This window comes from Lactuca virosa, chromosome 5, assembly GCF_052849685.1.
Source record: "Lactuca virosa cultivar CGN04683 chromosome 5, Lactuca_virosa_CGN04683_v6, whole genome shotgun sequence".
In the NCBI taxonomy this organism is placed as follows: Eukaryota; Viridiplantae; Streptophyta; class Magnoliopsida; order Asterales; family Asteraceae; genus Lactuca; species Lactuca virosa.
Genome location: NC_136430.1, coordinates 114,964,643 through 114,987,803, shown reverse-complemented (window position 1 = coordinate 114,987,803; position 23,161 = coordinate 114,964,643). Strand labels below are relative to the sequence as shown.

At 32.2% G+C, this 23,161-nt stretch overlaps 3 protein-coding genes across 26 annotated transcripts; 1 reads left to right on the top strand and 2 right to left on the bottom strand.

The window, feature by feature from the left end:
• Nucleotides 1-1,509: 1,509 nt before the first annotated feature.
• LOC145111640 (uncharacterized) lies at nt 1,510-2,310 on the bottom strand. The gene has a single exon (XM_079047902.1). It carries the CDS (start codon nt 2,308-2,310, stop codon nt 1,510-1,512), a length of 801 nt encoding a protein of 266 aa, XP_078904028.1.
• A 198-nt stretch (nt 2,311-2,508) lies between these two features.
• LOC145111639 (uncharacterized) lies at nt 2,509-14,259 on the bottom strand. The gene is made up of 10 exons (XM_079047901.1): nt 14,232-14,259; nt 14,018-14,140; nt 13,733-13,882; nt 13,452-13,619; nt 13,119-13,364; nt 12,581-13,016; nt 11,546-12,486; nt 11,059-11,419; nt 3,215-3,870; nt 2,509-3,089 (listed from the first exon to the last, which is right to left on the bottom strand). The coding sequence occupies exons 1-10, from the start codon at nt 14,257-14,259 to the stop codon at nt 2,509-2,511; spliced, it is 3,690 nt and encodes a 1,229-aa protein (XP_078904027.1).
• Nucleotides 14,260-14,722: 463 nt separating this feature from the next.
• On the top strand, nt 14,723-21,964 carry LOC145115124 (uncharacterized). 24 transcript variants are annotated; one of them, XR_013711424.1, is made up of 11 exons: nt 14,723-15,013; nt 15,116-15,158; nt 15,483-16,119; nt 16,247-16,284; nt 16,432-16,489; nt 17,574-17,674; nt 17,774-17,881; nt 20,679-20,723; nt 20,809-20,870; nt 21,150-21,241; nt 21,390-21,641. XR_013711424.1 is itself a non-coding variant. In XM_079051311.1 (9 exons), the coding sequence occupies exons 6-9, from the start codon at nt 16,416-16,418 to the stop codon at nt 21,713-21,715; spliced, it is 333 nt and encodes a 110-aa protein (XP_078907437.1). In that variant the 5' UTR covers nt 14,723-15,013; nt 15,116-15,158; nt 15,483-15,948; nt 16,043-16,119; nt 16,247-16,284; nt 16,412-16,415; the 3' UTR covers nt 21,716-21,964. The 24 variants fall into 24 exon arrangements, 8 of the variants coding, with proteins under 8 accessions (XP_078907437.1, XP_078907436.1, XP_078907440.1 ...); XR_013711426.1 differs by having other exon boundaries at nt 16,412-16,489; XR_013711422.1 differs by lacking the exons at nt 17,574-17,674; nt 21,390-21,641 and adding an exon at nt 21,657-21,964 and having other exon boundaries at nt 16,412-16,489; nt 20,683-20,723.
• The last annotated feature ends 1,197 nt before the right edge of the window (nt 21,965-23,161 follow it).

Genomic DNA, 23,161 nt, shown 5'->3' with positions numbered 1-23,161 from the left:
AAATAAAAGCTTAGACAATAAAAGATGAGTATAGAATAAAAAAAAGATGGGGACATAAAGTGTCAATATATTATTTTGGTATTATAGGCGTACGAGTTATGAAGAAAGAAGCAGTGAAAACAAATTAAAATCCAATAGATATCAAAACAATGGTATACCTGTCAATAGACTCTTAATTTAAGTGGATTAATCAAATTCTTCCGTGGAAGAATCATCACCCTAAAACATAATGTATTTTATGCCGTTTGCCTATTAATATAATAATATTATATAACTAAATTTTGAATAATATAACGCCTTTTGTAATCTAGGAGAGGTGAATGTTATAGATTGGTAATTGGTTATTGGGACGTTATTTGTGTTGTATAATTTTTCTGGATTATGTAATTGAGTGTTTGTGGTTGTACTGTTGTACGTATTTATTTATTTTATTAAGAAAACTTGTTTCTTGAATTATGATTTTTTAAGAATATTTAGAAAAACAAAAATCAAGTTGTAACTTAAACCATATGTTATACGATTCATTTATCTTTTATTCATTATATGCCACTTCAACCCCCATTTTCTTCCTTCATCTTTCACCAAAATTTTCAATTCACAGTACCATCACTTATCAAGAGCAACGAGCAAGCCATTAAAGCATAATGTACAAAAATGGAAAGGAGAAGAGAATGAAAGAAGAAAAAGACAACTCCCAAATAAGAGGATAAAATAAGAGAGAGAACGTGAGGACCCATCCACGACGGAGAGGATCCCGCGATGGTAGCCAAAGGCCCGCATGGAATTCCCGTCGGTGCCTGAAGCCACATCAGCACCCTGCTATCCTTCTAGATATGCATAACACATAGCTTTATAAAATAATTACACAAAAGTATTTAATGTTGCTATAAAAGTATGTGTTACATTATATAGAAAAAAAATTGATCCGTCTTATCATTTGTCACGGAAATATACAAGTAATTTGAATCTAGCATCATATAGAGAAATATTATAGAACTAATTTATAACCCGTGGGAACCACGGTTGCGAAATTAATTACATTTTCATACTAAAATGTGTTAATTATTAATCAAATAATATATTTAAATTATTAATGAATAGGTATTTTATATAGTTATGTAAAATTAAAATCATGGATTCAAATTAGTATGTGAAATTAATTTTCAATATATATTATATAGTTTTTATTTGTGAATAAAATAAAAAAAAGTTACATTATAATATAATTAAGTATTAAATTAATTGTAAAAATAAAACAGCACCAATAAGTGAAATAAATTAAAATTGTTAAATAAATAAAAAAAATGAAGTTGTTAAAATAAACGTAAATTATAAAAAAAATAAGAAATTATAAAAGAAAATTTAACAAACTCTTATTAATAATAAGAAGAATACATGTTATGAGGAATAATATATTACATACAACTTACAAATTTCTAAAAACTTCTTTATAAACAACATTAGAAGTTTTATTTGCAAGTCTACCATCCTTATCTAAAATTAACAATTTTAATCCTTCTCTACTTTGAACTCTAGATAGGGAACATATAACTGACCATGTGTAAAAACCGGATCTTTCAAAAATAAACCAACTTTAGATAAGGACTGTCCTTGGCTCTTGTTAATTGTCATTGCAAAACAAACACCTAATGGAAATTGTTTTCTTTGGAATTTGAATGAGATTTTTTTTTCAGATGGTGTTAAGGTCATTCTTGGAATAAAAGTCCGATTTCCAATATTACTTCCAGTTATGATAACTGCCTCAATAACACGTTTGCCCAAAGATATCACCTGTAGTCTAGTGCCATTACATAAGCCATTTTTGTGATCAATGTTTCTCAGTAACATAACTGGAACCCCGACTTTCAAAACTAACTTATGATTAGGTAGTCCTGAGACTTTAAGACCATTTAAAACATCAGGTGAGTATAAATTGGCATCAAAGTGATCATGGACAAACTCAGATTCACATAGTTTATCTGAACTTAGATATTGGACCTTTTCTCCTGGAAATAATGCTAGCAAACGATCATTTATATTTCCGACAACTTCATTTTTTGGAGCAAGTATTGCTCTTTCTTGAAAATATTCTAGAATGGTAGAAGCTTCAAGAATTGAAGGATATACAAACTCGATTAATGAACCTATAGGATCATAATGATCATTAATTAGAAGATCATCTGGAATATCAATAATCGCTTCGCCGTCGTTAGAACCACCAAGTTTCCCTTCTCCTATATCCAAAAGCCATTTTGCAAAATCCATTGTCTTTTGAATAGCAGATGTATCACTTCCGACAGTTAGCCTCATATTCTTGGTTAGTTGATAGACTTTGCATTGTTGCCATAAATATGATGAACTTAAGGAAGCATTGACAATGTCTTGTCTACTACCACTTGGGATAATAGGCAAAATTTGTCTAAAATCTCCTCCAAAAACAATCACTTTCCCTCCAAATGGCAAATTTGAGTTTCTAGGATTATGACACTTGAATATATCTTTCAAAGTTCAATCTAAAGCTTCAAATGCATGCTTGTGAATCACGGGTGCTTCATCCCAAATGATTAATGAGGCTTTTCGTAATAAACTGGCGAGTTCACTATCTGGTGATATCGAACAAATAGAAACCTCAGTAAGAACCAAAGGAATTATAAACCGTGAATGTGCCGTCCTGCCACCGGTTAATAATAAAGAAGCAATCCCACTTGACGCAACATTTAAAACAATTTGAGCATTAGATCTAACTGCGGCAGATAATGTCTTCCAAAGATAGGTTTTACCTGTTCCACCATAACCATAGACAAAGAAAACACCTCCTTCATTATTCTTTATTGCAGTCATGATATCATCAAAAATGTTTCGTTGCTCAGATGTTAATGCAATAGAAATCCGATCAAACTCCTTCTTTAAATTTGGTATGTCATAATCCAGTTCCTCACTAATAAGATGATTGTTTGAAGAGGATACAAAATCAACATCGGGCAAAGGCATCCTTGTAAATTTTTTGAGACTTGAATTGTTACGAAGTAAAATTTGTTCAATCTCAAACAAAGTCAGGTTCTTAATTTGATCTTCATTAAGTGATAAACCTGAAAGAAAATTGGTATAATAATTAGAAAAAAAATATTAACAAAATTGTTCTTGACCTAAATTAGTATTGTATATTGATTTAAATATGTATTTTAAAATAAATAAGTAATGAATATTATAATACCTGGTGATTTTAATCTTTGTTGTTGAGTGTAAAGAATTCCATCCGATAAGTATTCCCATGTATTTTCCCACACAACATCCGGGCTAGACAAGCTGTGAGATAATAACATGGTAGCGAATAAGAAACGTAAGTAATAACCGGATCCAGATTGACTTGCTTCCTTAATAGCTTCGGTGTATTCTTTATCATCATCTAAGAGGCCAAGAGCATAACATGCATCTCTAAATGAAGGACATAATTCACCATTAACCATGCGGATTTCTTCAAATGATGTTGGTCCTTTCACTTTGTTTAAAAGAATTCTTAAGAAATATGCTTCGCCAAGATTAGGTGACACTGAATGAATTCTGCCAATCGAATATCCAACCTCCCTTGGCTTCCAAGTTTTTAAATCAAGCTTCCAAACAAACTTTGTAGGAAATTCAACATAATTTAGTTTTTTTGCTTGTTTGTAAACTTTATTGCACTCCATCCAAGATGTGAACATCGAAGAAGCAACTGAAGGCTTGTTGAGAACATTGTCGATGTCGTCATCTTCACCGTAGACAACTTGTTTTTTATTAGGAAGATGAAAAGGAAGTCTCATCACTGAAGGATGCCTGTAATGAACATCATATCCATAAATTCGCCAGGATGCTTCACATGCAGAAAGATATCTACAATCATAGTATTCTTTTATCTCATCGACTGTATCATTTGTTGGGTTTTGAGCATTCTAACACTCATATGGTGTACATGCAACCCTATAAACCTTGGATCTATGTTTTCTCTATTATACATGCAAATATTAACTATTCCAAGGTTTCATCCTAACTAGCATATTATGAAGCACCTATAATACAAAGTTCTAGTTAGATGACATACCTTTTGATGTAGCTTGATGTCTTCAAGCTTTAAGAGCTTAACCCCAATAGTGTGGAAGCCTCAAATGGAATCACAAATCACCAAAACACCTTGGAAGAACTTGAGAGAATATGTATGCACACTAAAATCGGCCCACTCTTATTTTCACACACTTGTCACAATTTTGTGAGCCAAGGACCCCTTTATATATTATGGAGGATTAGGGTTACATCCATGTAAACTCTAATACCCATGACCTTTCATTTACATAGGATCCATGGGTTCAAAGCTCCATGGACCATCCATGAAAGCTTAGCCCAACCTAAATGAACTTGGCCCATTCCATATATATAAGAGTCCATATTTAATTAGTTCTTTTTGATCACTTAATTAATTCTAAATTAATTCTTGATCAATACTAATTAAATAATATGATTCCATATTAATATATTAGAACTTATAATATATTAATATAAATCATAAATATACTATTCTCAAAAGACTATCCATATAAATTGTGCCGGTGAAGTGCAACCCAAATGGACCATGCCGGGTCGGGTCAAGTACATACCAAATATAGTTATGGACTTAGACATTAATCCAATAGTCTCCCACTTGGATAAGTCTAAAACTATTATTGAGTACGAATTCAAAACCTAACTGGCAATCGTAGCTCTTAAAGCCGCTGTCGAACTCTGACCTTGTCAATGACTTGTCCATTAGATAAGGGATCATATATTCCTCCATTCTAGATATCAAATGGACTGAGACATGGATTATAATCATTCTCTCTGTCCATTTTTTGTTTCCTGATTTTCGATTTATGATGACTGACTGATTGAACAAATCAAATCAGTCCTGGCTTGGCCAAGCACTCACATGTGTCATCGCTAAATCATCGAGGGGCCCACAGATATCGCTTTTATCCCGAAGGTAAAAGGAATGAATAAACTTCGACTCATATGGCTTGTTCTACTACTTGTTGAATCATACACAAAGGCACGTTTTATAACATCGAGTTACCAATGTGTTTTCGTGCAATCAATGTATAACCAACTCATAATAACAACTCATATCTCTAGGTTTTAAGAATATAAGATATTATCGTCTCATGATCACTCGTGATAAAATCCATGAAGTGATTCAAATGAGCGCGGGTTGAATCCAATACTCAGAACTTATGAGCACTCATGAGTGTTGTAGCACCACTTTGTCCACCAACTTGGACCTCTACAAACCAACCCATGACAGTCTTGATTCATATCTACTTCCAACATATGACCGACTGTGGATGGTTTGAATAACTTAATCATTCAGGAAGAGCGACTTAGTTATTCTGGAAGTCAAAACATGCAAAGTGAAACACAAGAATAAATGAATCAAATATGGTATCAAACCCTATGAATATAAATAAACACTTTTATTTATCACCATACTGATTACTCATTATTCATTGTTTCGGTTTTATCAACTTTATACTTGAATTAAAAACACTAGTTGTCCCATGCTCCAAGCATGTACACTATGTTTTTCTTAAACAATAGTTTTGCCATACACCAAGTATTCACTCTATGTTTGTCTATGATCCTTACTTTGTGAAATAAACCAATTGAACATAATTTCAATGATTCTAATTTCACACTCCCAAATCCTTATCGAAAAATGTGAGAATTTCAAATTCCTATCATTTATCGAAATCTGTTTAGATTTTAAACTTATATGCACTGACCCTCCTGTAATGAATATGTACAAAGTCACAAAGACTTGTCAACAATCATTATAAGGTATTCCAATGGAGATCAACTCCATGGAAACTCAGTCTCAGATTCAAAGTACATTGCTTTGGACATGCTTCTTGCATTAAGTTTTCTAATCTTACACAGATAACTTCCACCTATGGAGACAACTCCATATTCTCATTTTGACTATCACTTCTGAATAAGAGATGCCTCTTTTCAGAATATGTCAATATGGTCCTTCCAAAATTAGCACTATACTTCCAACTGTCCCTGAGCAACCAATCTTTGGTAAACCTCAGATTGTCCTCGACAATTGCTTAATCATTTTAGTCATATTCAATTATAGACCTTTTCCCTTCTTAATGCCTCTGGGCATTTGGAAAAATTTAGAAATGACAAATATTATATCACATGCAATCGATCCTGTACCCAAAGCAAATGGTACACAATTCATGATGTCTCACATAAAGACATGATTCTAGACCAGTCTTTTGCTACAATATTTTTATTTGCCATGTTTTCAAAATTTGACTATGAAGAGGGATGCCGTAATCATAATCGAATTTTGAGAACGCAATATATATAATTTCCTTAAGTTGACCCAATCCAACATGAAATTCATATATATATTCTTGACTAAAGATGATTAAGGTCTCAATCTAAGCCTTTAGAACTGAAATGAAGTATATCCTCTCCCTTAATTTTAGCAAAACAACTTTTTTAATCCCTGCAGCCTCACGAATTGAAACTTTTGTTTTCTATAATTAACATTGCTAACTTGCAACACTAACAATAATTATCATGCTCCTACTAACATGATGATTATTAGCATAACACTTATGCTCCCACTAGCTTTGACATGTACTCAGAAATCAGCTGGACTTCTAGAAATCAATACTTTATTGAAAACAATAATTATCTTTAAGGCTCCCACTATCCTCTTGACATATAAGACTATCTTGCCAAATATTCAAGAGATAGTGCGGATTCTTTATCAAGACAAACACTTCACACAATTGGCCTTAGTTGGTCTTTGTTTTATCCAAAACATCACAACTTACCAATTTCAAATGTACAAGAGTAGGTCACTTTTACTCTTACATTTGACAAGTGTTTTAAACCTTTCTTTAAGATATGTCACTCAAGTTACAATCTTGGAGTATGACTCTAAGAATTGTTTTGGAACGAAGTATGACTCATCTTCCTGATCTAACCATTTCAACAATTCATGACTCCTCTTCTTAGTCATAAGAATGCACTAAGATGACCTTTAGAGGACTAATTGTGATATGATTTCTAAATCATTAAGATGATCACAAACATGATACTAAAGTACTCTCCCATCTTTTCAGATTTGAGAAACTTTTATCTTTTTTCCTAATTTGATTCTTCCCATTCGTTCTGTCATACATTGAGACTTTTCCAATGTTTCAGAATTATACTTAAACTTGTAAGTATAACCATATTTACTAAACTTTAGTAAATCAAATAGTCTTAACGAGCTTTGTGGTGGACATGACCAGTGCACAAGAACGTGTACTCGATCCCTTTAGTCCTTCACTTGACTCACACATCCATGTGAACAAGTAATTAGTCTTGATTTTCCAATGCTTGAAAGTTCTCATTCATCATACTATTCAACTTGCATGATTCCAAGTTTCGGTCCAATTGAAACTTGGGTGATGAGGAACTTTCCTGATTTGGTAAATTTAGACACAACCACAAATGAAAGAATCAAATCCATTTTCCAATATTGCTGTCAGTGGAATCATATAAGCAACAATTTTCCACCAATGCCATTGTAAGGATACTTCAAATAAATAAAATTAAACAATTTTCTTTTATTTTAAAACTTTGCGGAAAAACTTATCCTTACAATCCACATGGAAAATTGTTGTTATCTATTCCTTAGCAATATATCATAACTTCTTAAGCAACTGCTCAAAATTGTGATGCGATCGAAATCCACGTTCGCAATCAGAATCAGCATATACTTCCTTTAAGATTTCTCTCTATTCTTTGATTCTTAAAACATCAACATGTGACCCAGTCACATCATGTAATGAGGATCTCAGAATAGAACTTAACAGAGTTAGATAATGGGCTCTACCTGATGTAGAGTCAAACTTATTGACTTTAACATCCTTAGGTAAATTTGGCAGCTTTGCAATCAACGCCCCTTCCTTTGGCAAAATAAACATATGGACCCTTTGGTAATGGGACTATCTCAGACTTAGCCTTTCTCTTTACCATTTGGTCAACCGGGTTGACTATGGCCAATCCCTTTCCATTGGGAAGAGAATGCTTTTTCTGGATTTCCAGTGTCACCATTGTCACTGTCCATAAAGTTTTTGGGAAGTTGATCTTCTAATCAAATTTGCTTTACTATCGTTCCAAATCATTGCTGATTCAGCAGCACCAAGCAAATAGATATGGTCATTAAGGTTCATGTCATAGTCTGTTTCATAGTAGTCCCAAAGGAACTCACTATGTGACTTAGAAAGTGATTGAACATCCAACTTTCTCAAGACTTTGACACCCAACTCTCCCGGCTTGTCAATATGTGACTTCATCTCTAAGATGTGATCACACATAGACCTTGCTTGCCATTAGGGCTTGAGTGACCTTGAACTTGTGGGTTAGGGAGAATAATTGGAGGAGGTGGAGGAAGAGAAGTATGACTTCCATGAGCCAAACTCGGGAAGTCATATTCATTAGGAAAGCTTGGTTTGGGAAGATCATTGTTGTCTAAACCAGACATCAACAATGGGAGAAATTCACGTAAAGTTGATTTAAGTCCTTAATATAACACCCAATATGATATATTAAGGCTAGGACCCAACAAACTATTCTATAACTTGGAAGAGGGATGCCGTAATCCAAGCTATAAAATATTTGAAGGTAGGTGAATGACGATTCACCAATTTCCACCAAGATAAACGAAATGTATTATTAGGTTTTAATTGGTTTTGAAACTCCTAGATTCTTTTGAGATTCATTGAACTTTTCAATGGCATGTTTCAATCTCGAGTGTGCCCTTCAGGTTTTGTGACTGGGATGCCGAGGATCACAAAACAAGGTGTGAAGTAACCATGAAAATATACTTGGTACCCTTAATATTTACCCCTCAATCGATGTGCCGGTTAACCACACACGCTCCAACGATACTATGATAAACATTAAGTTACCCTTTGCCTACCTTGTTAAGTCCAGGTTAGTGTGCCGGTTAACCACACACGCTCCACTAACAGCTTAAACAAAGTGCAAAGTGTAATTTCATGGATTAGCACCTTATTCACATTTTCCTAAGTAACTAAGATTGGGAATTTATAAGTGTTTAGTTACTTAGTATTTATCATTATACTTATAATGAAGGGAGAATTATAGTCCTTGTCCTACCTGTTCGGCTAACGACCCTCCACCGGTCAAGGAAGCGGTGAGTGAGAGTGGACACCCATTAAACTGCCATTTTATAGGCAGTAACCTTATACCCCCCTTATAGACCGGCTTCGTGAATGAGGCCTACTAATGGTAACACGACTTGCTCTTATACATATAATATATTAAACTTTTAATATTATAATAATATAAGGGTGTATTTTAGACATTTAAAATACTTGGTGGTTTAATCTATTAATTAAACTAGACTTTTAATTTAATTAAACTCAAACCATATATTTATGGATTAATAATACTCTTTTAATTAAACGCTTTAATTAACTATTAATAAAGTCCATAAGAGTTAATTTGAACTATTCAACAAAACATCATAATTCCAATTATTAAACTCAAAATTAAAACCATTTAATTAATTGTTTAAGTTATGAACCCAAGAGTTTTAGAATTCAATTCTTTTTTTCATAAAAAACTTTTCTCAAATTCCAAAACTTGAGGGCAAGTTTTGTAATTCTTGAAAACCTTTGGATTCCATAACTTATGGAATTAATGGTGTTTATGATGAAACTTTCCATGTTCCATAACTTAATAACAAGTTATGGAATTCTTTAAAACATTAACACCAAATTTTGTAACTCCATAAAAACTTTGAATCAATTTTTTTTTTTTTAAAAAAAAAAACTTTCATATCCATAACTTATGGAAGTTTCAAAAACCTTTAAGATCACAACTTTAAAAAAAACTTTTGAGCTCCAAAATTTTATGACAAAATATGTAACTCCTTAAAACATTTAGATCAAACTTTTAAAACTAATAAAATAATCATATCATTTTATCTTTTACTAAATTTGACATAATTCAACTCATATAACAAATGATTCAAATTTTACAAATAATTTGTTTTTCACAAAACAAGTAATTATCTTAAAATTTGACAAACGTCATGTTTTTTTTTCCCTTTTTTTCCAACTTGAAAATAAAACATTTGCATCACTATAACAGAAAACAACCCATGGCTCTGACACCACTGTTGGGTTTTGAGCATTCTAACAATCTTATGGTGTACATGCAACCCTATAAACCTTGGATCTCTGTTTTCTCTATTATACATGCAAATATTAACTATTCCAAGGTTTCATCCTAACTAGCATATTATGAAGCACCTATCCTACAAAGTTCTAGTTAGATGACATACCTTTTGATGTAGCTTGATGTCTTCAAGCTTTAAGAGCTTAGCCCCAATAGTGTGGAAGCCTCAAATGGAATCACAAATCACCAAAACACCTTGGAAGAACTTGAGAGAATACGTATGCACACTAAAATCGGCCCACTCTTATTTTCACACACTTGTGCCAATTTTGTGTGCCAAGGACCCCTTTATATATTATGGAGGATTAGGGTTACATCCATGTAAACCCTAATACCCACGACCTTTCATTTACATAGGATCCATAGGTTAAAAGCTCCATGGACCATCCATGAAAGCTTAGCCCAACCTAAATGAACTTGGCCCATTCCATATATATATAAGAGTCCATATTTAATTAGTTCTTTTTGATCACTTAATTAATTCTAAATTAATTCTTGATCAATACTAATTAAATAATATGATTCAATATTAATATATTAGAACTTATAATATATTAATATAAATCATAAATATACTATTCTCAAAAGACTATCCATATAAATTGTGCCGGTGAAGTGCAACCCAAATGGACCATGCCGGGTCGGGTCAAGTACATACCAAATATAGTTATGGACTTAGACATTAATCCCACATCATCTTTATCACAGTCATTGTTGTTTTGTTGAAAACCAATAGTTGCTCTATCCGGACCTTTATTAATATATTTGAATAAATACTTGATGGAAGATCCTTGATTGCACCATTCAACATTTATGTGTGCTTGGTATCGTTTCAACAGGTATTTGTTGTATGGAACAACATTTCTGTTATCTAACTGGACACCAGATTTTTCGACAAACGATCCATCATTTTTTTCTCCTATATACAGGAAAACCATTCTGATCAATTGAGGTATGTTCAGAGAAATTTTTTGGGAAGTTTTTAGAGCATTTGTTATCCACCATGCAAGGGCAATTAACATTTTGAGCACCACATGGACCATGTATTCCACGGTAGGAAGCTTGTATTCAGGTTGCATGAATAGACAAATATGACTGTGAGGCAAACCGCGCTTTTGAAACTCAATTGTATACACAACTGCATATATAGAAATAAATAACTTTGTATTAATAAATTTAATAATGTAGAAAATATAACAATATTTTAAATAAAACACGACATTAAAATATAATATGGTTAGTATGAATAAAAAATTTTAAATACCTGCTTGAACCATGCCAAATACTGCATTCTCGCGTAGGTCTTTAATCAATGCATCAAGTTTGATCTTAAATAACCTACATAGGATATCAGGTCTATCCTCTGGATTAAGAGTAGTGTCTTTAAGAAATATTCGAACTTCTGGGCATTTTGGGTTGCATGTAAAGGTTATGAAAAAATCAGGATATCCAAACCACTTACAAAGCGACATGGCGTCTAAGTAGTTTTGCATCATGTAACGTGCACCGCCAGTAAAAGAAGAAGGTAAAATAACACGTTGGCCAAATTCCGAAATATTCTTATTCCCCTGATCTTGAAACTTACGCAAATTCTCATAAGATTCACATCGAAGAACTTTTTGTTTCTTTCGTACGTAAAATAATCTCTCGCTTTCAATCATTGTATAACCATCTACCAAAAACTGTTGAAAAAGCCTTCTTGAATTCAAAATCAATGAGAAAGAATTAACCCTGTCTTGAATTCTGTAAGCGAAAAATTCCCTCATTGTAGTGTTTGGACGCTTGCTATCGCTCATAGACGTAACACCTCTATGGGGGATGTCAACTCTATAACCATCATCACCATATGGAAATAGTAGAGGATATTGTAGAGCAAGGTAAGAAGGATGTAATTCACTGATACGACGTAGAGCTCCAGACGAAGTTTGCACTACAATGTCTCTGTTATCTATAAAATCACCAATGTCTCCTACAATTAAAGCGGCAACCTCAGAAGCAGTTGGTTGGTTATATGTCCTTCCATCATGTTGTCTTTTTCCAATAATTCGTAACTTTAGGTCAGCACGAGGATTTGAATTAAAAACATCTCTAACCATCCTATAACACTTGACCAACTCGTTATTTGAATCCAACATAAGCTTCAAATATTCTATAATTTGAAGATCAGTTGAATCATCAGTTGATGTAGAGGCATGCTTGCTTCCCCTGTAAATGAAATTATTTTAATATAAAAATGAGTAATATAAAAGTAATATTGTTAAAGTGATAATAGAAAGTAATAGTAAATTAGAATATATACCAGAAACATTTCTGTCTATTTGATGTTTCATTTTCGGTATCATATATGTACAACTGTGAAAATCTTGGTTGACATCCATTCGTAGGGAGAAGGCTTCCGATATTATGATAATTTTGACCGCTAAGCCTGAATATGTATGGTGCGTTTCCTTTATTAATAGATGAATCAACTTTCCCACCCATCGACGTAAATGAAAACATTGAATTGTAACGACGAATGTTTTTCATGAAGTATTTGCTTTTGGAATCTGTCTGAAGATAAAGTTGTTTGTAACTTTGCGGTGGCTCTTTTAAAGGAGGTAGTTCTACCTTTCCATAACCACAACAGAGAGAAAAGATTTTATTCCCTGTTTTATTGCCTCTTGAAGATTCGTCTTTCCATAATTTAGCGTGACATAGTTCACAAACAACATTCTGATCACCATGATCTAAATAACCTGTTAAATAGAACATTATAAATAATGTAAGTATAAAAAAAGTTATAATTAGCAACATCAAATATGTAAAATGTTGTTTATGATTATTACTTTTTGATATACCAACATGTGTGGGTTGGATAATATCTCCACCATTTCTTTCATCATCTGTCGTTAAGCCAAATATAGGTATAGGAGATATATGTGCAGACTTTCTTTTTGAGTTGTGTGGTCGTGAAGAATTTTGTTTGGATGAATAATTGTGTGTGACCGTGGAAAAATTGATTGATTTCTTGGAATTAGAAGGTGATGAAAATCGTCGGTTACTTGATAAGTGTGTTGGAGCATTATGTCGACTGCTACAAATAACTGAAAGAAAAACAGTATTGTAATCATGTAGTTATTGTAATATAAAATAATATTGTATTGTATATATAATAAAAAAAATATGCATACCATTTGAGATATTGGAAAGTGGACTCCTAAAATTTAGATTTGAAGGAGATGACAAGGTTGTAGAATGATATTGAGGAGTCTTGTCAGAGCTGATATTTTCCTTTTGAGACGAAATATGTGTGAGCTTTTTTGAAGAGTTGAAATGTTGACGATGATTGAAGACATCACCTACATATAATTATAACTTTGTTTAATAATAATGAAAGTTATATACAATTGGGTAATTTCATAAAACATATAGTTAGGATAATAAAAGTAAGTAAATCACACAAAATAATTACCGTTCGGGCTCGTGTTAACAGGTGGCGTTGCAGACGAAGTATGACCGTTTGATATGGTTGATTTATTTTTGAATTTTCTATTATCCAAATATAACTTCCTTAGTTTTCTCTGGTCTTTAGCTGAAGTAGAATCATTTTTTCTCTCAGAATCTATAATAGAAACAAAGTTTAATTAAAACATAATATATAACCTAACTTTGTAACTTATTTTTGTATTTGTTATGATTGGTTTTTGATATAACTGCATGTATGGATAGAGAAGATGTGGACCATTAATATGATCACCTGTTGTTAGGTCGAATATACGTATAGGAGATATATGTGTAGACTTTCGTTTTAAGTTGTGCACTCCTGGAGACCTCTGCTTGGATGAGGATGTCGGAACTTTATAAGGGATGTTAGATAAAGCTGGAAAAAATATGTTACTTTTTAATTATATAGTTATTGTAATGTAAAAGAATACTCCATGTATAATAACAATAATAAAAATTATACATACCATTTGATATATTGGATAGGGGAGTCATATAATTGATGTTTGAAGGAGATTGAAAGCTTGAGCAATGATATTGAGAAATTTTATTAGAGCTACTTTTTAAATGTTGACGATGACCGAAGACATTAGCTACATATAATTTGAAATATAGTTAATAAGGAAAATAAATCATTAATATTAATTAATTATATAGATTTCAATTTTTTATATTATTTAACAAATAACATACTAATTATACAAAAATTATTAACATACGAAAAAATTACCATGATGGGTACTGTTAAAAGGTGGTGAGGTAGATGAAGTATGACCGTCTGATGTGGTATGTATTTTTTTTAAATCTTTTATTATCCAAATATAGTTTCTTTAATTTTCGTCGTTCTTTAGCCGAAGTGGAATCCATTGTATTTTCTATCATCTGTATATGAAAATAAATTTAATTAGTATTTAAAATACAAATGGTACGTTAAATAAAAGTTATGTATAATGTCACATAAAAGGTACGACCAGAACTTATCTTCAAGAATGCAGAATACAGTCAAGTGATCAAAAGATTTTCAAAAGCAAATGAAGACATGTACCAACGAAGAGTCGTGCAGCAGTGGCAGACGATATTTGGAGAGTCCTACAGGGTAGTGACGCCGTATGAGTGTACCGGCGGACCTTGATCGTAGGCTGACTGTCGGAGGCAAAAATCGAAGGGGATTGTAAGACGTATTTCACTCGGGACTAAAGAAGAGGGTGAAAACAGAGAGTCGGGACTGAGAACGGAGAGGGATTAGAGCGTAAGCAACTTATATCAGCAAAAGGTTTTTAGGTTTTTTGGATCTAGGGTTTTAACTTTATTTCAATACTTGTCGATTTTAAATTTTTTTCACTCCTGACAGGATGGATTTTTCGTAAAATTGAATGCAAAGTGAAGATTTCCAGGTCAGACGTCATTGATTTTAAAGTAAAAAAGATAGGTTTCTGATTTCTCTATATATGGTTTGCTAAATTGAAGCCTGAAATTGTGGATTGATTGAAACTAATTGATTTGAAATAATAGTTCAACTAAAATTGGAATATGAAAGAATGGCTTTTTTTTATTCTGAATTGAAGGTTGATCAAAACACCTAGTTTTGCCACTTGTTCTTTCCTAACGACACATTATGGATAGAGGGTATTTTTGGAAACTTACAACCCTGCAGGGCATGAACCGACCATAACAGCTAACATTACCTTGTGCTGAAACAGCTTGCTTCTGTCTTACAGATATTCACATTCTGCTGTCTCCTGTTCTTGTAGCCAAGGCTCTGAGTTTGTCCCGGAAGGAAGACATAATGTAGATAAATGATGAATTTCAGATCTTCGAATGAAGGGAATTGCTCTGATACTTTCACCTCACTTCTTATTCAATTAATATTAAAAATTGCCATAAAAGGAATTTTTGTCATTGTTTATTGTTTCCATGTTGGCTCATTATTGACAGATAAAGAAACAGAGGGGAAAAGTAATTGATCTAGTACTTTCATGGTTGTCTTTTTACTTAAGGGCACAATAGTCATTTTACACATTTCAGAGAACAAAACAGCAATAAGATAAAAGCATATAGCCAAATTTGCAACAAAAATCTCGAAGCTCTTGTGATTGTCAGAGAATAGTTGTTATTTTATTGTGCTTATCAGTTATCACTTCAAGTTTATTGTGTTGAACTGATAAGTATTTGTATGATTATGATGTAAAGTAACTATCTCCAAGTTCTCTGTTCAATCATGCAATATCAAACATCTGTGGATGTGGTCTGACATGTCTCAATTTGTGTACACATGCAGCATCAGTAAAGGAGGTTGTTCTTAGTGTTGTCTCCCTTGAAGATTCTAAGAGAGAAGAATTTAACAAAATTCAACAGGTTTGATCCGTTATTATATAGGAACTTATAATTGTTTTGTTGGATCGTGTTCAAGTGTAAATCAAATTATGTTTGCTTTTATTAAGTTCCCTAACTATTTTGTCATTCTCTGTGAATTGATCTTCAGGAACTGACAAAGCTTTCTCGAAAATTTGAATGCTAAAGGTTTTACTTTTTATCATCCCATCTCTTCTCCTTTATAAGTTATTATTGGTCACATGTCTCTAATAATTGCTTGATGTTAATTTTTCATATTTCAAAATTGTTTTGATGGATCAACTCATTTATAAAGTTCCATGTGGTCTATCGTAGCTCCTGAAACTTCAAATCCGGTAAATCCTTCAAACTCAACAATGAAGATCAAAAAAAGGTATAAACTTCTTTACTTATGAAATTGCATGGATGATTTTATAAATTAAATCAATAACCTTTTATTTTATCGTTAAAATTGTAGAAAATAGCAATATATTTTATTGAAAATGATAGTGATTTACTAATTGTACTTTATGAAAATTAGAAACAAATTATTAAGAAAGAAACACATAATATAAAGTCATCCTGGAATTTATTAAGAAACAGTCAAATTAAACCAAAATACAACCAAATCCATCAAATCTCTAACCAAAAAAATGAAAATGTCTTAAAACCCTTAGGAAAAAACTTAAAAACTGATTATTGTTCTTAAAAGGTAGGTGACCAATCACTTTTCCAACTTAAATTTGACAAGTTTATGTTGTCCAGCTTCCCCTCCTATACCTTTTGTAGTCTTTGATGATGACATGTTGTCATTGACATCCAAAACAAAATCATCATCAAGAGCTCGCTTCAAACCTTTTGTTGCATCCAAATTCTTTTTTGGGCTTGTGGCTGTCGATTTGAAAACATTCATTGGTGTTACATTATCATCAGTCTGAGATATGGCATCCTAAAATTATAAAAGAAAAATAGTATTATTAGAGGTTATTAAAGTTAAAGAAAATACTAACATGAGATATTTAGATAACTTAGAGTACACCTTTATAAATATGTTATCTTGAGATTCACAATCAGTGGTACCATGTTCAAACGATTGTGAATTAGCTCCCTGTTCAAAACACAAAAGAAAAATTAATAAGCCTTTTTTTAAGTATATTATATTTTGGAAAAAAAAATCAATTATAATAACCTCTGCAACTCTAAATTTTTTTTCCAACTCCTCAATCATAATCTCATCATCACTAATCCTGTAAATAGTATATTGATTGGTGTTCCTTTGCACATTGTATTTTGAAACAAAAACTACGAAAGCCAATTTCATATCTTTCAATACATCGGACGGGTATACGTTAGTAGAAAAACCAAGCTGCAAGTAAAAACATAAAAAGATGTAATTAAATATAATAACAATATTTTGTTTTTAAAAATAATAAGAAAAACATTCACCTTAGCTGTTTTTGCGACTAAATCTTTTGCAGAAATTTTTAGAAGCTTTTTCGCATCTTGTTCAAACATTGTTAAAGTAATACTTCCAGTATGATCTTGAACTCTTACCGGAATCATGAACATTTCAAGAAATGTAAAATTCTCAAAATTATTCAACATAATTTGGAAATTACTATTATATGAAAATTGAGTTTTTCAAAATGTATTAACCTCGGAACTGTCAATGTTTCAGTTTTTGTGCATTTTGGATTTTGACATTCATATGTGACATTGGGTTCATCAGAAGGATTTTTTGGAACCGCCTTTGTATTGCAATTTGTACATGCCGGGTAATGCCAAGGTGTGTTTTTAAGAATTCCTTTTATGGTCGCAACAATAACATACTTTTTTATCTGATTTAAAAAAGACAATAATATTATATGTTAGGGTGCAAAGTCACTCTTGGATGTAGTGTTTTAGGCTTACCCTCTTGTATGTGTAAATGAGTTGAGTCTTTCCTATAAATAGGAAGTGAGTGACTTCCATTATAAAAGGAACCATTTGGAGTGTTAGACTAGAGAGAGAAATTGTGTACAAACCCATTTGTATATTCTTTCTAGATTTAATATGAGCTTACAAAGATTTATTTACTCCTTGTGTTCTTGATTTTACATGATGATTCACTAGATCTTTCTAATTCCGCACATGCCATCATAATAAAAACCACTACAATTGGTATCAGAGCGGGTGTTCTTGATTTCATCAAGAATTGATCCATGGTGACAATCTTGATTTGGTGATTCATTTTTTGATCTTTGATCTTCGTGATTTGGAGAGTTTTTGGATTCTAGAAATCGAATTCATCATTGTTTTTACTCATAATTTGATTTTCTTCACTAGAATTCAAATGATTTTTGCTTATCTCTCTAGAAAACCCATTCAAAATCACTTTCTCTCTCTAGAAATCTTCAAGTTTTTGTGATCATGGTGAATTTGCCATACAATTCTTGGATTGTGATCGTTGAAGGTATCAAATACAAAGTCAATAAAGATCAATATTATGGGTTAGTGTTAAACAATTTGATTTTTTGAGAAACTATGGTTTCTTATGGAGGATTGAAGGATGATCATGGAAGCTTGATATTTCAACCACTTTGTGAGATCAAATGGTTGGCTGATATTACATGGTCCATATCATCACGTAGTAGTGATAAGATTGTTGAAGTTGTTAACAATGGAGTTCAATGTGATGTTCGTGCTCTTAAGGTTGTTGAAGTTGTTAACAATGGAGTTCAATGTGATGTTCTTGATGTTCTTGAAGTTCATGATAAGAAGATTCAAGTTGATTCTCAAGATGAAAAAGTTTTTTGCTCGATTGGAGTTCAAACCGATGATATTTTGTGTTCTTGTGATTCGTTTGAAGGAATGATTCCTTATCGGAAGCCGGTGATCCAAAAAATTCACAAGTATCAAACTCCAAAAGATTTGATTCAAACTCAAGAAGTTGTGGAAAGTGGGTTTGTTCATGAAATCAAGTCTTCAAGATGCAAAAAGATGAGAAAGAAAAAAAAGAAGAAGATCAATCGCAAAAACAAACGGGTTTACTTACATAAATCGTTAAATGGTATGAAGCCGAAATCTGTGAAACAAATTTGGGTTCCAAAGCAACAATCTCCAAGTGTTGCATTGAATTGGAAGTCGAAACCCAAAAGTGTTGGTGGTTCTTTTGAAGATGTTCTTGGATCGTTGAAGAACATGAAGAACACGAAGAACGAGTTGTACATCTCGCATAATGGGTGGTACAATGTTCTAATTGGAGATTTTCTAGTTCTAACAAAAGAACCAAAATCTTCCAAATTTAATTCGTTCGTTGAAAATGGAACTCGATTCGTCAAAAAGGTATCATAAATTCTCAAATGGATTCCAAAACGTCAATGATTTCTATTTGTATTATGCGTTTTTCATTTTTGATCGATTTGCCTCATTGGATCAAATCCGTTTCAACCACATTGATTGATCCAATTATTTTTGTTCAGATCAAAACCAAATTCAACTCATTTTGTTTAATCTCAAATTTTACTGTTCATCAAATTCGAGTATTGTTCAAAGCCCAATCCTAAACATTTGTTTAATTTCACTGTTCATATATCCAATTAATTGAGCCCAAAAGCTGAAATAGTTACTGCTCATTATCCGATTTGTAATCCATTCTTCATATATTCTTTTTCTCATATCATTCTTTAGCGGCAATCTTTTGTTTCTCGGAAGGGGCTGGAATCAAATCGAGTTTTGTTTTCAAATCAAAATCAAATATAATCTGTTCGATGGAATTGTTCGTGATTCGTGTTTAATCCTGTTCGCTTTCATCTTAATGTCGTTGATTGAAGTCGATTTCTAGTATCGAGTTGGATAAACAAGTCATGTATTTTTGATTGATTGAGTATTAAGTCAAAATAGATGTTTTGAGTTTTGTTTTCTGGAGTCGATTCGAAAGCCAAGTTGATTTATTGAAATCTGTTTTTGAAGACAAAATCGAAAAGTCAACCTCAAAGTCAAAATAAGTGTTCTTGATGAATCTGGAATTGATTTCACTTTTGTTGTTCTTGTGTTGAGTCATTTGAAAAATCGAATAGGAAAATGATATTAGAGTCGAACTCGATTTCAAAGTTTTGACTTGGAGCTGCGATTTGATTTCGAATGGTCGTTCGATGGTTTGGGGATGAACAAAACTCAGATTTTGGAATTGGGGCTTATGATGTAGGTTGGAGTCGATAAAATAGGGTGATAGTATAAAAGTGATTCTGTAAAATAAGGTGATAGTATAAATAGGGTGATGGTATAAATACATGCCAAAAATAAAAGTGAACAAAAATATTCCCTGTTTTTCAAAATTTAAAATTCATGAAATGAAAGTTAATGGTGTACAATGACATAAAGGGTAAAATTATCAAAGTCGTAAATAAACATGTAACATACATAGATTGTCTTATTATTATTATTATTGTTATTATTATTATTATTATTATATATTTCTGTTTTTATTTAGATGACATGCATATTTAAAAAAAAGGGTAAAATGGGGATTTTTGATAAATATAGAGATACCTGCGAATAAAAGCAATGAGTTGCTGGTTTTATTTTATTTTTCTTTCCTTTAGACAGTGGTCAGTGGAGCTTGGGATATTTTAAGCCGAATGTGATTTGTGAGAACCCTATGTTTTATGTGATTTATAAATTTTAGATGTTTTTTTCATTAATATGATGAAACTTTAAAATGTGACAACACAGATTCAAATACGGAGGATTCATATGTCATTCTTATATATAGCAGCGAGAGAGGATTGAATAAGGCAAGAACACTGCACATCTAGAGCTTTATTATATAAAAATATAAATATAGAGTAAAAGGGTAAAATGGGGATTTTCATAAATACAGAGATACCTGCGAACAAAAGCCATGAATTGGTCGTTTTATGTATATTACTTGAAGTTAACCATTTGTATAAAAGCATAAAAAACAACAATATACTACAAAATATTTATATAGATGACAGTAATGTACATATAAAGGACCATTGAATTGAAGAGTTTTGTATACTAACCTGATGGATCGAAATCTGTGAATGTAGATGCAGAGATGCGGAAGAATTATACTCTGAAAGCCTTGAAGAGAGAAGTGAAGAAAACAATTTTATGGATCGGTCATTATACGTATTTATAGGTATAATGATAAAGTGATTGTAAATTGAATAGCTAATTTTCAGGGATATCATATCTCGATTTCTCTATAATTTCTCTATGATCTCTATAATATCTGTATAATATAATTTAAAATTTAAATGCAGCTAACGTGTTTTTTTTTTTCGCAGGTAAATCTTGAACTATTTGACATAGAATATTTGACATAGAATGTAGGAGGTATTTATGGCAGTGAATCATGGAATTAAAGAGGTTTAAGAGGGAGAATTTGGAAAATCAATTGCTGTTTTTTTAGGGATTTTATATGTATAGTGTTTTGTATCCTGTATATTTAAAATTGAAATGCCGGTAATTTAGAGTATCAATCAATTGTAACTGATATACTGATTTGTAGGAATATATATATAATTTTTTTATTTTTATTTTTTATTTCGCAGGCAATATTTATAGACTGACACGTGGCAATTCATTAAGTGGACACATGGCAGCATTATAGTGAAGTTATTTATTTATTAGAAAAGGAGATTTAATCGGGTGGGGGTATAATTTGGTGGGCTAAAAACTCCATTGCCTTGAATCTCGATATTAGTTATGGATTTGTGGTCCTATTTTAGCCCACCAGTACATAAACACATAACCCACCATACTATATGCATAAAGGCTATTTAGTCATTATTTTCATTTTCATCATTACGATGTAGCAGGAGAAAGTTACATAACTCTAGAGAGAGTACGTTCGTTCAAATCTTTTAGTGAAAACCAAAATCATATTTTAGTTATTTAAACAAGAAAATAGAAGAAACTCAAGCACTCCGATATACTAAAAGTTAAATAAGGTATTCGAAATCTTTAATTTCATTACTTTTCGTGAAACCGGGTTAATAGATACATACCAAGTTGTGACTTATTGTTTGCAACTTACCCCGGTTTTTCGAATATGGATTTATCAGACTTGATATTCATAATGTTGAATTACACGTCGTCACCATGTGCACACGTATGCAATAGACGATTTCCATACATATGTATTTGTATATCATCACTATTCATCACTATATGTGTGTATCTCCGGACTGGTTCCATAAGCTCATCAAAAGGAAAACAACTTGCATAAGTAGATTATGAGGTCGGATGAAACCCGGTTTTTGGATTCTTGAAGATCTTGTTCATTTCTAGTTTTTTTCATTTTTTTTAAACAAAATTTTATTAAAAAATAGCAAGAAACTATAAAAAAGACTCATTACAATAAAACAGAAGCTAAAGTTTGGCTTTTTAACCAAAAACCCAACTCAAATTAGTTTTAATAGACCTATTAGAAATCCAAACAAAACGTTCCATCAACCACCTCATAAAAAATAAAGGATTTTCTAGGCATAACTGTCATAAAATAGTGAAATTTCTAGAATTTCAAATACAACAAAAAATTGTCATTACCATAACATCAAACGTGTTTCATTGACCTCCAACCAACCTAATAAAATCTAACCACGAGACTAACATATGAATAGTAGTCGGGTTGGGAATCCCGCCTCTTGGGGGATGACACAATGACCCCATGTCCCACCCTATCGATACACGGTCTTTTACCAACAACTACGTATGAATGTCTGGACCAAAGATCCTACGAAACATCGTTACAAGGAGCATATCACCTTACCACATATCATGCCAAAAATTTGTAAACCTCTCATCCCCCACCTGAATTGGGCACTGCCCTTGATCTCTCAACTGGCGCAACATACGAATGATTCCATTCCAAGGACCAAACCAAGCTCTCCTTGGAATCAAAGAAGTATACCCTCCATCCCTACCATACAACATATGGACGACCCTCACCCACATAGAATCTTGACAATGAAAGAATCTGCATCTCTAACGGAAGAGCGTAGACTTGTTAAAAGCAAAAAAAAAAAACTCCCCACCCCCAATCCACTGTTATTCC